This window comes from Trifolium pratense, linkage group LG2 (assembly GCF_020283565.1).
Source record: "Trifolium pratense cultivar HEN17-A07 linkage group LG2, ARS_RC_1.1, whole genome shotgun sequence".
NCBI lineage: Eukaryota > Viridiplantae > Streptophyta > Magnoliopsida > Fabales > Fabaceae > Trifolium > Trifolium pratense.
Genome location: NC_060060.1, coordinates 38,854,522 through 38,869,744, shown reverse-complemented (window position 1 = coordinate 38,869,744; position 15,223 = coordinate 38,854,522). Strand labels below are relative to the sequence as shown.

The 15,223-nt window shown below is 33.4% G+C and overlaps 2 protein-coding genes across 3 annotated transcripts; both read right to left on the bottom strand.

Moving 5' to 3' along the window:
• Positions 1–857: 857 nt before the first annotated feature.
• LOC123907224 (probable inactive DNA (cytosine-5)-methyltransferase DRM3) lies at positions 858–7,303 on the bottom strand. Its single transcript, XM_045957404.1, has 11 exons — positions 7,056–7,303; positions 6,575–6,693; positions 6,139–6,244; positions 5,963–6,009; positions 5,530–5,625; positions 4,719–4,817; positions 4,063–4,162; positions 3,427–3,545; positions 2,921–3,020; positions 2,609–2,688; positions 858–2,436 (listed from the first exon to the last, which is right to left on the bottom strand). The coding sequence occupies exons 2-11, from the start codon at positions 6,686–6,688 to the stop codon at positions 1,093–1,095; spliced, it is 2,205 nt and encodes a 734-aa protein (XP_045813360.1). The 5' UTR covers positions 6,689–6,693; positions 7,056–7,303; the 3' UTR covers positions 858–1,092.
• A 1,599-nt stretch (positions 7,304–8,902) lies between these two features.
• On the bottom strand, positions 8,903–13,518 carry LOC123907223 (YTH domain-containing protein ECT4-like). 2 transcript variants are annotated; one of them, XM_045957403.1, is made up of 7 exons: positions 13,220–13,518; positions 12,550–12,704; positions 12,355–12,428; positions 11,803–12,261; positions 10,683–11,225; positions 10,343–10,555; positions 8,903–9,924 (listed from the first exon to the last, which is right to left on the bottom strand). In XM_045957403.1, the coding sequence occupies exons 2-7, from the start codon at positions 12,635–12,637 to the stop codon at positions 9,325–9,327; spliced, it is 1,977 nt and encodes a 658-aa protein (XP_045813359.1). In that variant the 5' UTR covers positions 12,638–12,704; positions 13,220–13,518; the 3' UTR covers positions 8,903–9,324. The 2 variants fall into 2 exon arrangements, with proteins under 2 accessions (XP_045813359.1, XP_045813358.1); XM_045957402.1 differs by having other exon boundaries at positions 12,355–12,704; positions 13,220–13,455.
• Between the last annotated feature and the right edge of the window lie 1,705 nt (positions 13,519–15,223).

Sequence of the window (15,223 nt, the reverse complement as noted above, 5' to 3'; positions counted from 1 at the left end):
TTTATTCAAGTCACAAATGATTGATGCAGGATACGTGATGATTAGCTTTGATAATTGACTTCCATTGGAACCTCGCTTGACAATAAATCGTTCATTTCGCTGACATCTTCCCCTAATATTTTAGTATCATTGTCCCTACAAGGATGTTGATGGCGTTGACTTTCAATAAAATTTGTTTCTAAAATACACTTCTAACAATCAAATCAAAATTTCTCGAGATATTTTAAGCTAAAATTCCAATGTAATGTAGTACACCATAGCTAATGTAACCACCTGCCCCAAAACATTGCAGAAGCAACATAGTAGTACTAGTACATGCTTATTTTTAATATTTTTTTTGTTAATGTAAATTTGAATTTGCCATGTGTACATAATCTTCTTGTGTCTGTGTCTAAGGAAAGACTGGTTGTTGAGACTATCCATTCGCATGTTGTCGATCTAATCTATGATTTGTCAAAAATGCCGGCCATTTTTATTCACTGATTACTAAGGAATCTCATAACCAGGTTAGCATTGAAAACATGCAATCCAAGTAACTCCAAGAAGACAGTGTGTACTCAAAATTACTCCCTCCATTTTTTGCATACATGTCTTTTAAAACTATTTTGTACAAATCAAGAAATATTTTTTACTAATAAACAAATAGTAAATATACTCCTTCTAATTTTCATTGACTCCCTAACTATTTGATAATCTAAGTATCAAGTAATAATAATACATGCATATAATGGATATAATTGATGAAAATGATTTTAATGTATCTGTCAAATTTGAAAATATCAGATAAAAACTAGTCGAAAAAACACATTAAAGAGGAAATGAAGGAGTAACATATTTCTGGATATTTGTGGATTTGCTACGACGAAAACAGGATATGGAAGCCCCAGTCAATGTCTCTCTAACAATGCAGTTAATAACACCTACAGTCAATAATAATAACACCTACAGATGGGAACAATTTTTATTTTACAATTAAAAAGATGACGCTTACAAATTCCCTGCACTGAAAATTTCATGTGCAGTCGCATATTTTACAGCAACCAAAAGCAACGACCTACATAATTTACTTCAATAAGACATGAGTTACTTGCTTCACCTCCTTTCGCATAGAGCTCTTACGCGTTGCAAAACACGAACAGATTCACAAAACACTGAAAATTCTATAGCAGAGAGACTTCCAACTCCCTGAGGCCTGGTAATCGGCTGAGAGCATGGATTCTGATAAATGACCAGGTCGAAAACACCAAGTTTACTGAGTAGATTCTCAAACTTTTTACTAGTCAGCTTTTGAATGTCTTCAATCTGAACCAAAGTCCCGGTTTGTCCAGAACTTCGCCACCACTTCTCGAGAATCTTCCTCTTAGTAGCCGAAGTCTCAACTGAGACAAGACCTTTTATTTTAATACCAAGGCGGTGAAGGGAAACTTCTGCCCCACCAATTCCACTAAAAATCGACAACAGTGTCAATCCATCGGGAAAAATTGGCTTCAACACCGAAAGATGATAACCTAATGTATCAGTCTGGAAGCAATATTTTAGCAATTGAAGTCTTTCTGTCAAATCACATTCAGCAGATTGAGTGTGATTTAAAGGGTAGCCTAAGATACGCTCCAAGTGTTCAGGTTCTATTGGACCCAGTTTGTATTTACCAGTCCACACAAGATTCAAACCGCGACAATACCGAAGTATGTCTTTCTGCTGTTGAGATGTGAGTACTCCTCCAGAATCAGTGAGAACCCTTCCTAGTCTATCACAAAGTTGATTTATTCCACCAGTTTCACAGTAGTTACAGTTCAACTGCTTCCTTGAATCCCAAGGTGGCCACCATTTCTTTGACCGCGGTATTGCATCCTCGATAGTCAGAGGTGGCTTTGGAAGAATGTGGAACCTGTTTTCTGTTGGAAGATTGTGTATATAACCTTCTATTCTATTCATGGCCGAAAAGAACTCGGTATTCACAAATTCAGGTTCAATACCATAAAGAAACTGACTCATTTTTTTCCATGACTCATATGCTATGTTTGAAACATTTCCAAACAAGAAAAATGGAGGCTTTGCTGCCACATCACTTAGACGCCTAGATGGATTTTGGTTACGTCTCGACATTGTGGCAACAACTGTATCAACCTTTTCTTCCATCCAATAAGGAACAAGACTAGAGTTTGAATTATCATCATACTCATACTTTGGCCTCTTATTTCTATCATTTTCCATTAAGTCGGAATATTTTACGTCATCAGGAAATTCATCAATGTAATCTTCTTCCTTTACCCTTTCGCCAGTGCCAGTGCCAGTGCCAGTTCCCTCTAAGTTGACCTGCCTTGACTGCGAAGGTTCATGGCTAAAATCCTCAACTTTCATTTCTGCTGTACCGTACCAATCGCTTTGTTCTTCTTCTTTGATTTCTTCTTTGATCCAAGAATAAGCAGGACGATACTAGACAAGCAAGAAATTTCATCATTTAGTAAATACCTGAATAGTTGATTACATTTATAACTAAAAAATGACTAGACATGGTAGAATTCTAGTATACAATAAGCCAAAGATGCCCTTTAATAGTGTCCGTGTATTGTTCGTCCATTTTATGACAATTATCATAAAATCTAACCTTATATGGCATCACATATTCAACCCCATTTTGTTCTGCAAAAATAAAGTTTGCGAGCTCTGATATAGGAACATCTGGACCTGAAAAACAGGCAACTAATAGTAAGCTAAAGATGCACAGAGTAATAAATAACAATAAGTCTAAATAAAAGAAATGGATACACAGCATTTCCAAGTTTACATAAAGGAGGTGATACCAATAGCATTCCAACAATTCATCTCATAATTCTAAATACATTTACTTTTCAAAGGGAAGACTGCAAACCTAATGTTAAAGATTATCAGTTGACAAAAGATCGGCTTTCAGAATTACCTAATTTATCAACAGCTGAGGATATTTCGTTCTCGGAGAAACCCATTTCAAACAACAGAAGAGTTTTTTCCATAATTCCGAAGAGTTTATCATTGCTAATCTGTGATCACATGGTAGAAAAATTAGATGCATAACAAAGGTATTGCAAAATACATATACCAACAAAATAATAAGGCACTGAATAAATTTATGGCAATCCCAAAAAATAGGAAAGAGTATGATTGAAGACTTTGAATTTGTAGGGCTTGTTAGATAAATAAGAAAGAGTACAAATGAAGACTTTGAATTATGATAATAGTTTGCATTAAAATGTCTAAATCTTAGGAAAAGCAAGTAGAGACTATATCTTTGCTTCCCTCATAAAGTTAACAAATAGTAGCATGGTTCATAAATTAGTATTATTTTATCTAAGGGGTAAAGTTGAGGGTTGGCTTAAATTTTTTGACTTATAGAAGCAAAGTAACCATTTTCTGGAAAATCTCATTGATCGAGTAAAGTATCTAAACCTCCTTTTCTCGAACATAACAGGTTATTTCATCCTCATCTGCTTCCTCCTTTTTCATTTTTTTAGCAATTTGGGCAGCAAAGATGAAGTCCACCAGCTCAGGAACTGACGCTTTATTGCCTGCAAATGTAGCAATGAATCAATAAATCTCTATTAAAGCAAGATATCCATAAATGTGTATGATCTTTCGCCCGTATAAGGTTATGCCAAGAAGTTATTTAGATCTCCGGCAATCAATGAAAAACACACCCACCAATAACCACTGCCACCAATACTTATCTCACTAGGTGAAATAGGATACATGAATCAAACTGTGTGTGTGTCTACACAAACACACACACACACAGTCTACAACCTAACATATTGAATATGCTGCCTAAATTATTCATTCAATGTTATAATTAGAAACGTTGTTCCAATTTTTGTCAATAGACCAGTGTTTGACCAAACCAACCTAAGAATTAACTATCATAGCGCAAACTATACATGGTAATCCCCACATTCAAATTTCAAAACACTTCAAATCAATATACAACATAAGCTTTTTATACGTTCACTTCTTCATGCTATTAGTAATACAGAAAGTATATATCAATCATAAAAAGCAGAAGGGTAGGTAATATGTACATTCACATACCAAGTTTACGGATTGCAAATTCAACTTCCTCCACAGAGAAATTCATCATCAGTAAGGTACCTCTTTTATCTTCAAAAGCTTCATTAAATTCATCAGGCTCCTGAAAGAGATTTTGTATATAGTAATCCAATAGAAACAGAAATACACAAAATATATGCAATATTAAGGAGCCGGATGAAACTAACAGACAATTTTATAACCAAACACAAGAAATAATTTATATGCCAATTACACAATAAAGAATTTATATGCAAAGTCAACTGTCACCCTAGACAAGTAATTTGAATTTTCATGAAAATTAACCAAACATAATGAGTATGTACAAGAGTCTGCCAAAAATGTTTTTTTTTTGGTATTCCTTCTTGAAAGAAAATACTCTCAATTTAGAATTCTGTTTAACATTAGAGTATACCTGAACATTAAAAAGATTAAACCAACATACAGTGGCAGATAAATACAAGCACAAATATTTGACATTAATATATCCGAAAACCAGCAGGTAGTAAATTATCATAGCCAAGACTTATAGCATACAGTAGAGCAAAACTTGTCATTATTCAAATTCACTTTATCAACTCATTCTTACCAAGATGATGCCCTAAAAAGAAATTTGTAAAAAACAACCAAATGTTACCCAAGGTATAAGAAGCAATTACCTCTTTGGGTCGATTGACCGTGGACACTTCTGGAGAATCATTGTCATCGAATAATCTTTCGAGAGAATCAGAGGACTCTGAATTTGATTTTTGAAGAGCCTACATAATTGCAATGCAAGTTCCAAAGGCAGTTAAAACTATTTACATTGGATTAGTCCTTGAAATGACAGATTTTGAAAGTTTAATTTTCAGATAAAAAACCACGAAAAATATGGATATAGAAACAGCGAAACATTTATCTTATTCTTTGGGGTTCCTGACTCAATGAAGCTGTAGATACAATTATCATATTGCAATTCTCAGAATTTCAATATGGACTCTGAACACACACTCACACTCACAGCCAGATATTTAAAGTGTGGACTAATCCGGAAGGAATAACAGGGATCTCAACACACCCTTTCAAGCCCATAACACTCAGGAATGGAATATGACGCATGGACTACTGTGGGAGAAATAACAAGGATCTCAACAAAAATCAACTTCAATTAAAACTTTTACACTGATAAAAATAAATTTAAACAATCGCTGCTTCATGGATATGAATTCGTACAAATGTGTGTTTGCACGAGTCACGTGACTTCGGAGCAGCACTATAAAGAAAATATTTCATCAATTTATAGCACCGGAAAAGGGAAGGATGGTCAGCAATTAAGGATGTTATAAACTACTTTTACTTTAAAGAAAAGAAAAAAGTCAAATGCTCATTAAATCTTTAATCCATACAGTCAAGTAAAGTAAGCAAGAATTTCTGCCCAAAAAGGCTAAAAAACATCGGGCATCAGGGCATGGGTATAGTAAACCAAGCTACCTCTTTTGAGTGAGCATTGGGAAAGATATTTGGGATACTTCTACGCTCTCTTGTATTAAGAGAGCCTTCCAAAGAATCTGATGAGTCACCATTTGTCTGCAGTATTAACAAATCAATAGAGCAAAAGTTATTACAAGTTTCTAAGCAAGAAATGAATTGATCAGGTTTTTCTTGTTTTGCCATTTTCTACTTTCTATAACCAACTGAAACTGAAACCTAATGAATAAGCTCATAAAATGGTAATTTTAACCTTCAGTTATAAACATGCTTTTGTGCAGGATTAACATTTCACATCTCAGTGAACATGCAGAACGCCGTTCAAGTTTTACCACAATTTATAAATTTATATAAATAGATAAAAATTCTCAATCCCCTATTCAAAAGAATGTTGATAATTAAATCTATATTAAAACATATATTTTGGTCTACGTACCGAACATCTCAAGAGAATCTCTAATAACGCGTCGGAATTTTCTTCACCTATAAATACAAAAGAAAATCAATCAAAACCGCATTACTTCAATTGGCAAAGTGAAATATATCTGAAGCATATCAAACGTGTTATGCACTTGGCACAAGACTAAAGCATCTTGCTCACACATAATGTACCATTCTCTTCTATCACTTTATCGACAAGACCTGGCAAGAATCCCATTCCAATAAAGAATGACCTTAGTTTGCTTCCAGACGAACTTGCAGCAGTTTCTTGGTGATTCTGAAGGAAGATATTGAACATAAGTAAATGAAAATTCAATGAAGAAAATTATTCTTTCAAATGTTATATGCTATGATACATATTATATAGTAAACATCGAGATAATACGTGTACAAACAAAGAAGTCCATGAAACTGATAACTCAAACTGAATGAGCACAATCAAGAAACACTACAGTATCATTGCTAGTCTCATGTACATAACATAGGTATAGATAAAACGAATCGGTTTTCAAAATTAGGTTTCAAGACTGATACAATCCAATAAAAAAAATGTTCTTTTTTTTTCTTCTGGTTTTTTGATGAGTGCATTTGAATGGAAAAGACATACCCCAAAACCCTTTGAAAGAGTATCATAAGGTGACAAGTCATAATCAAAATCGTCGTCCTCGGTTTTAGGAAAGACAGGATTTTTGCCATGTCTTCCATTTGAAGTACCTGCCATTTCACCTGTATATTAAAAATCAACAATTTGTCAATGCATCACCAATAATATATTTCTAATGAAATTACTTGCATAATTATACTGCAAAATTTGAATTTTATCATGTAAATTAGAATACATGGTATATCCTCCACACCATACCCTAGCCCCTTTTTTTTCTCTACCTACCTCTCTCATTTTCTTTGAAAAAATAAATATTTAGGGGAATTAAGCATTAAGCAGTTGATGATAATAGAAGAATTGAATTCAGAATGTGAGTGCACCGAACGTATACCTTAACCTAACAAGATTAGGTGCATGCAAGAACCGAAATTTAAAGAAAAAGTGAGTGTGAGAGAAGAAAATGAAACTGGTGCTTGGGGAATACCTGATCGGAGAGGGAATAGATGAGAGGGCGGAGGCGCGTGATTATCACGCGCTCCACGGAGGAAGAACAGAGAAACTGAAACAGTGTTCGGTTGGTCTAGGAACACGAACAGAAGTGAAGAGGAGAGCGAGAAAGTAAAGTACAATTTTCCTAGATTTTACGGGACAGTAAAAGTTGAAAGTTTAGAGTGAATGAATTGGATTGGATCCGTGCGTGTAAGTCAATTTGTCAAGTATAGATTCGTGGGTCCCATGTTTATGAGATTATACTGTCTGTCTCATATGTTAATGTTTTGTTTGGATGGAAATGGAAAACAAACGTAAATTAATAAATAAATAAATTAGTTTGGAAAAAAAATAAATTTAAGTTGTCGAAAAAGAAAAAACAATCTTCAGTTGCTCAAGAAAAGAGAAAAAAAAAATTGTAAAAGAGAAAATGTGTTACAGTTTTTTAGAATTAAAGCTTATTTTAGTCTCTCACAAGAAATGTAAGAGTTTAGATTTATCTACAAAAAAATAATTATATTTATCCTTACGAAATTAAATTGGACGTACCACCTTAGTTTTTGTGTAAATATTCATCTTAAATTGGTTTCTTATCGACCTTTAAAGAGTGATTGAATTAATACATATGTTATTTATGTTACGTGTATTATTTAGAAAATAAGTCATGCTAACTAGTACTCTTGAGATATTATTTAAGAAACTCAAAACTCAAAAGTAGTAAATTTTACGTTGATAAAAGCATATTTTACATTATAAAAAAATAAAATAAAAAAACTTACCACGTAAATTTCAAAATATTTTTACTACTTTTGATTGTTTAACTAGTATTAGAGGACACAAGTTGACATTTTCCTTTAAAAAATAATGACATATAGGTCCCTAAGTTGGTTTTCTTGGGACAAATTGGTCACCATAGATTTCTTTTTTAAAAAACTCAAATTTATTCATTATTGATGTAAAAATAAATAAAAATCGTTATTTTTTTAATGTTTTTCGAAGGAGACTAATCTGATACTAAAATTGTGTTTTTTGGCACTTGTATTTATTTTTATGGAGACTAAGCTGATATTAAAATTGTGCATTTTGAGTGAGTGTGTGTGGGACTAAAATTATAATTTTCTTGTGGCTTTCATTCAAACTACCAAAATTAACTAACTATGTGAAACATGCATTTATCTCTGTTCTCAATGTTGTTTTACCCCCCGTTTTGAAAAATGCGGAATTTTATCCCCCCTATTTTAAAATGCGGAATTTTACTTCCCCTATTTTATAATTTGTTGGATTTTGCCCCCCCCCACCAAAATTCTGCACAAAATCTGCTTCTGAGCCTCAAGTTCAAAGCTTCGCACAGAACTCAATTTTTATCAATAATTCACCAAACTGGTACCGAAACGACCGCAATCGAGTTAGTTTTCCACAGAATCAAACTCCACTAAATTTGGAGTTACAGAGAGAGATTAATTATCGTTTTAGTGAAGGTATGTTCAAATTAATTATCATATGAAACTACTACTGGTATTTTCGTCATGCCTCCCACCACACCCACGCAACACCCACAACTCAGAACAGTCGCAGCCGCTGCCAATAATTAACATCACTTGTAATGAATAAGGCAATCAAATGCCAATAATTAATACTCTTTTAACAGAAAATACCAATAATTACTACATAAATAAAATATACATTCAATCTTTTTTGCAATCACTTAAAATCCAAAAAAGATAAACCACTAAATTTAGTTTAGCGGTAAAAGATTTGGGTAGTATATCAGAAGTCGTAAAGTTAAATACTCAACTCCATTGTAAAACAATAAAAAAAAAAAAAAAAAACTCAAGAAAGACATAACAACAATAATAATAATAATAATAATAATGGAAAGCTTTCATCGATTCAATCGTTACATTTTCTGAGTTTAATTAAATCAAATAAAACAGAAAAACACGACACAATATCACAAATGGAAACTTTGAAAAGCCGAACAGAAAGAAATACACAAAACAAAGGTGGCGCAGAGAGTTTGACAACATAAAGGGTGAAATCTACAAGGAGAAAACCTTGTGTTGATTGATATATAACGAAGCTAAACTAAGTCATTTAAAACTTTCTGTATCAACACAGTTGGAAAGATCCATCCAACAGTGTAGCCATGTACCGATCAAGTGAAAGCAGTAAACAAATGTAGAAAAGAAACCCAACATAATGATGGATGGAATATATCCATCATTCTAAGATAAAAATAATGCATTGACATCACCAGCTAAAACTTAAGGATGAGGTCCAGTTTTGATGCAAGTGGTTGTTCCTTTGCCTGCCTGTAGAGATTTTGGATCAAGTGGGATACTCCCAACCTTTAAAGCACCAGAAGACTTCGAAAATCCATTAACTCTGACCTGCATTGAGCCTACTGTGACAACACTAATAGGATCTGTATTAGATGGTTTAGCCTCGACCTGTTTTGGACTAATAGTGACTGAACCAATCTTTAGAACAGAAGAAATATCTTGTCCGTCAACACCATTCTCAACCTTCTCATCCACAGACGCAGTGCTGGTGACATCAGGACTATCAACAATATGTGCAGCACTTGAAATTGAAGTCTGTTTTAAGCTACCAAGTTCACCATCTATCTTTGAATTTTTCTCATCACTGCCAGCAGGAATTTCAAAAACATAATTCAGCTTTCGAGGTGGCTCCAACACTGGTACTGATAATGGACTACCAAAACTCTTGATCCCCAACTTAGCTTTCTCCTCCTGCATGACCTTTTGACGGTTTTCATAGTACATAAAATCATCAAGCAAAGATGTCTTCAAAGTGTAACTTTTGAATATTTTCAGCATATCCAGACCCTTTCTATACATTATCTGCACATGAGAAATGGGTATTTGATGGTCAAAATTATATTAACAGCAGAGAGAAACAAGTTGAAGAACTCCTCAAGTCGACCAAGATAAACCCAACTTATTATGCCAATTAAAAATATACAAAATGGAAGAAAATATACTTGCATTTACTTCATCAAGACAATCAAGAAAAAGAAGTATGACAATTTAAAAGCGACTACACACCAAGTATGTGATTAGGTGTGTAGGATCAACTCACTCACTCAATTGTTTTTTATAAGGTACACCATATTCACAAATTCCAACAATCTTTTTCAAGAGAGAAAACAGATTAATGTACTTACTCAACTAAAAACTTGCATGCTGATTATAAATGCTTTCTGGCACACTAGACAATTTTAATTGATAAAGAAACCGCTTAATAGAAAACAATGAATACCTCTTGTGTGTCTCTGCTATTAGTTACAGGTTTGAACTCATTGTTCTCTAGTATGATGTGCCTAAAATTGCCATTTGGCACATCTTTTATGATGTGCCACTTCACAGGGAAGCTACCATTCCATTTATCTTGCTGCCAAAAGTCCATATCCTTATAGAAGTCAACAGGACCAACCATCTCAGCAACTCCACAAAATTGACCACTGGCATTAACCTACATTGAAGGAAAAAAAAAAAAAGGTCAGCACGACCAATAAACGGGATAAGTTTTTATTTTGTGAAACTTAAAAGGGGGTAAGTTTTAGAAGCATAGGAAATGCATCAACATAATGGAAACTCACTGAAAAGAAAAGAAAGATGGGACAGCCTCCAGATTTTCCAGAAGCTTTTCTCCTGGCATCTTCATAAGCACTCTGCAGCTTCTTGTTTCCATGAGGTGTCGATGACCACACATTATATTTAATGCTTTTGTGCACATCATCCTCACTGTATGATTTTATAACAAAAAACTTTGCATTTTCATTGTCAATAGGGAAGTCTTCCCTATTATATTGATCAGTATAAACGATGCTCTCTTGTGTGTTAGCTTCTCCTGCCTTGGTCGTATAGGCTTTGATAGCCAGATGATGTTTTGGCCTATTAACTCTAGGGCCCCGATTTTGCTCACCCAATAAATCACCACTTCTATTTACATCACTCGGCACTTTGGCAACATGAAACTTTGGTCGAAATTTAGCAATTGCAGACTGTCCATTAGTATTTGATCCATAGTCAGAAAACCCGTTACTCAACGGGGCAGCTACTTTCAATTGATTACCATGGGACAAAACATTTCCATTGGAAATAGTATCTATAGACGGGAATGATACATCAGCGCTTCTAGCCTACAAAACCATAAAAAAGGCAAATTTAGCTAGCAAGCATACTCAAAAGACTTCCATATATTGTAAAACAAGTCAGAAAATACACTAATTCAATTACTCCAATATATTTGGAGCATAAAGGACCTCCACAAAGTCCACGATCTAATAAACATCTAGCCATCCCTCCAAGAGTGTCCTTTTAAAAAAAAAGTAGTGCCACATAAAAGGTGGCCTAAAAGAGTATTAACTCTAAAATATAGTGAATGTGCCTTGATCGTCACCTAAATATGTCAAAAGCAATAGTGGGCTTGACACAATGTTATCGATAGTAGTGGTAGTTACAATATAGTGAATGTGGAATGAATTGTTAGTTACAAGATAATAGCAGGATGGTATTTATACCAGTCCTGATCTGAACCTGAACCGTGCTGAGTCAGCATAGTTAGTTACACACAGTGTAACTGACACAACAAGTCCTTGTTTGGAAAGACACTCACTAGACAAGTTTTCATACACTGTTGACCAGACTAGTTGGCATACTCTATTTATTATACTAAAATTCAAATTCCAATATAGCTCAAAAGAGTGATCTTATTACCTGATAGTAAGGAGATGAAGCCAAATTAAGAAACCCACTGTTAGGAACGCTTCCATTTGTCAAATCATTCTTCGCTAAAGCATTAGCTCTTGTCCCCTCAGGTACCCTGGCCAAGGAACTTGTCTGATTTGATAATGGTTTTGAAGAGTTCCTGGTAAATGCACCAGAAGCTGAATTGAACTTATGTTTTGAGCCTCTTCCATCAGGTCTACTGCCATAAGCACTGGAGTCAACATAACTATCGAGAAAATTGTCTGGTTGAACAAGAGGAATATAAGATGGCGAAGAAATAGGGGTTTGATAATCAGGGATGGAGTAATACTGCTGTGCTCCTCCAAATGAACCGTCAACTCCTACCATAGCACCTGGAATATAAGGATTATATGGATTGTATGGGGACTGTGCAAATCCATAGCTAGGTGTGTAATATACATATGGAAAACTTTCATCTTGCGCACCCTGCCAAAGAAAGGAGAATTTAAATCAGCTGTCAGCCCAACATATATGATATGACACACATCCACATACAAGAAAAGAGGAGAACAAACTCACCGTGTACTGAATGTCAGGACCATCTACACCAAAAATCCTATGGTGGTCCTCCCATTCACCGGGTGATTCAAATCCTGGCCACAATAAATACCAAGTGGTCAATATAATGCATACATATATTATATATATGTTACATAACACATGATTGACTGGATTAAACCTCAAAGCCAAAAGGTACAATGGTTTTGGACTTACCTGTACAATAATACCCATAATTGGTGGGAGCAGGGTAATACATGTTGTTCTGATCAACAACAAACTCAGGGGCACCTTCGTTAAACATGTCTTCGAACAGTTAAAAATTCAAAATTAGAACTTGTCAATTGTGAGTATAAATCAGCAACTTCAATCTGAAAGTCAAAACAATCACAAAACAACATTAAAACCAAACCCTAATATTATAAAATCCCAACAAATTAAAAAGAAATATAAAAAATAAATAAATAAACTAAGCACAAACATATGTACCAATAGAAATCAAATTAAACCTCATACATTGTAAAGACAAAACCAACAATCACATGAAACTGAGGTTCATATAGAAAATCAAAACAAGTGAACCCATACTCACGCTATGCATCACAGTATATAGTATTTAAACATTATTTAATACACACTTAAATATACGTAACTTAAGTAAAAAAAATATGAAATTTCAACACGGTTTGACTTTAAAATATAGAAACAGCTAAATAACTTACTAATTAAGAAAACAAATTCTTCCAGAAAAACAAAATCCCAACCCTAGAAAACAACAAAATTCGTACCCAAACGCTTAATCGAATACTTATATAACCTAAACATGCAACGGAAAACGAAAATAACGCAACGAAGAAAAAACCTAAGAGATGAATCGTTTATTTACCTGAAGAAAAAAATCAAAAAAGAAAAAATTAAGCGACTGTGATGAAGAGAAGTTTGATATATTTCATATATTGAAATTAGAGAAAGTTCTGGAACATTGTATTGGAGACTCTACGAAACCCTAAGAATTTGAAAGGGGAAAAGAAGAGAGACCCTATAAGCTTTGAAAAAGGCGGTTTCGGTGTTTGTGTGTGTGAGATAGAATGAAAAAATTGAATATCACAAGAGAGAGAAAGAGAGAGTGTGTGTGTGTGAGATATATAGTGAAAGTCAGAAAGAGACGTGCAAATAGATACTCCTAGTTGTTTAGGATATGGGGATTTTAGTAATTTTGATATGAATTTGGGGTTTGTTGATTTACTTTATTGTCCCTGTGTGTGTGGCTTTTGATGCGAGTATAATGTCAACGACGAAACGTTGTCGTTTAGGCTGCTTGCTCGCTACGCTTAGTTGTGCTGACGTGTCATGTGGAAACTATCCATCCAAAACGAGAGTTTAAGAAATGTATGTGTGGGCTTACCTGTTATGCCCTTGGCGTTGATCCACTCCACCGACAACAGTTAAAGAACCAAGTTCCAATTCCAATTTCACAGAAGCTTGGATACACAAGCAAACCCTAAACCTAATTTGTTTTTTCTCCACTTTTATATAGTAGTTTTTTATTAAAAAAAATACAATTTTATCTTAAAAAAGATTGAACTCACAACCTTTCATTACAATAGAACACTTCAACCACTATGGCAGGTAGACCGGTTGTGATTAAAATTACGTTCACAAAATGTTAACTACCATCAATTTTCATAGGAAACATTTCATGCGACAATTAAGCACCATCAATTTTCATTGCACAGTTTAAACAATTAAAAACCGATAATTATAGAAATCTATAGCAAATCATCAAATCTCTTATCTCTTATATTCTAAGCTTATTCTGATACGCTAACCCTAAACCTAATCTTTTCCCGGTCATTTTCCCTCTCATTTTAACCCAATTTAATTCAAATTAAATGTTAAAAAATACCTCAACAAGAATCGAACTTATGACCTTTAAGATTTACTTGGTGAATTTACTACTAGGCTACATGAATCAATATGATATAAATATAAAATCAATGCTTAATTTTATTTAAATAGAAATCAACCACGTTTTTTTTATACAACTCCAATTTTTATTTTTATTTTATGTAATACACATTCTATTTATTTTTATATAAATCTTTTTTTTTTGTTTAAATAGAATTCAATTCATTTCTTTCCTCTCATTTTTTATTGTTGTTTTTACACTAATTAATTTTCCATTGGATTTTTGCAATATTCAGTTCCAAATTAATTTAAATAAGATATGTTATAAATTTGAATTTAAGTTATATCTCTTATATATTATACGCTTGCTAACATATAAGCTAACCGTAAACCTAATTTTTTTTTTCCTCTCATTTTTCCTATCTTTTTATTGTGGCTTTATATTTAAAAAAAAATACAAATCTGTCTACAATAAAAATCGAATCTGCATTTGCTTACAATAAAGTCTTTCAACCACTAGAGTACGTGCTTCAATCGTGATAAAAGTTAGGAATTCTAATATGTCAACCCTGTTTTTCAATAAATTTGAACGGCAACATCTCTTATCTCTTATATTATAAGTTTGCTAATTAACATAAGCTAACCGTAAACCAATTATAAAAAAAGTTTGGGATATGACGAAATGTGTATATAATTTTTACATGCTCGATTACAAAAAAATTTACTCAATTTTTTAAATTTTTTTACAAAACATGTCTCATTTTTTTTTCTTCGTTGCCATTATTCTTTTATGCCAAAAAAAATCATATTTCAATTTAAGATCACAATGTGAAATTTTAATATTTAATCAAAATTTAAAATAAAGAGTAAAGATAAACATGTTAAGATATTTCTTTCGTCGCCGGTGTTTTCACATGGTCAGTTGTATGTTGCATCTTCAAATAGTTACTTCAAGAGAATGTTTAAAGATTCTGATTATTGA

Coding starts and splice junctions, on each gene's coding strand:
- LOC123907224 (XM_045957404.1), bottom strand. CDS start 6,688: ATGGCAGGTACTTCAAATGGAAGACATGGCAAAAATCCTGTCTTTCCT. Junction 6,245..6,574: donor CTCTTTCAAAGGGTTTTGGG/GTATGTCTTTTC, acceptor ATCTTCCTTCAG/AATCACCAAGAAACTGCTGC. Junction 2,689..2,920: donor CTCAGCTGTTGATAAATTAG/GTAATTCTGAAA, acceptor CCTGTTTTTCAG/GTCCAGATGTTCCTATATCA.
- LOC123907223 (XM_045957402.1), bottom strand. CDS start 12,567: ATGGGTATTATTGTACAGGTAAGTCCAAAACCATTGTACCTTTTGGCT. Junction 12,262..12,354: donor GTCCTGACATTCAGTACACG/GTGAGTTTGTTC, acceptor TTTCTTTGGCAG/GGTGCGCAAGATGAAAGTTT. Junction 10,556..10,682: donor CCATCTTTCTTTTCTTTTCA/GTGAGTTTCCAT, acceptor CCTTCAATGTAG/GTTAATGCCAGTGGTCAATT.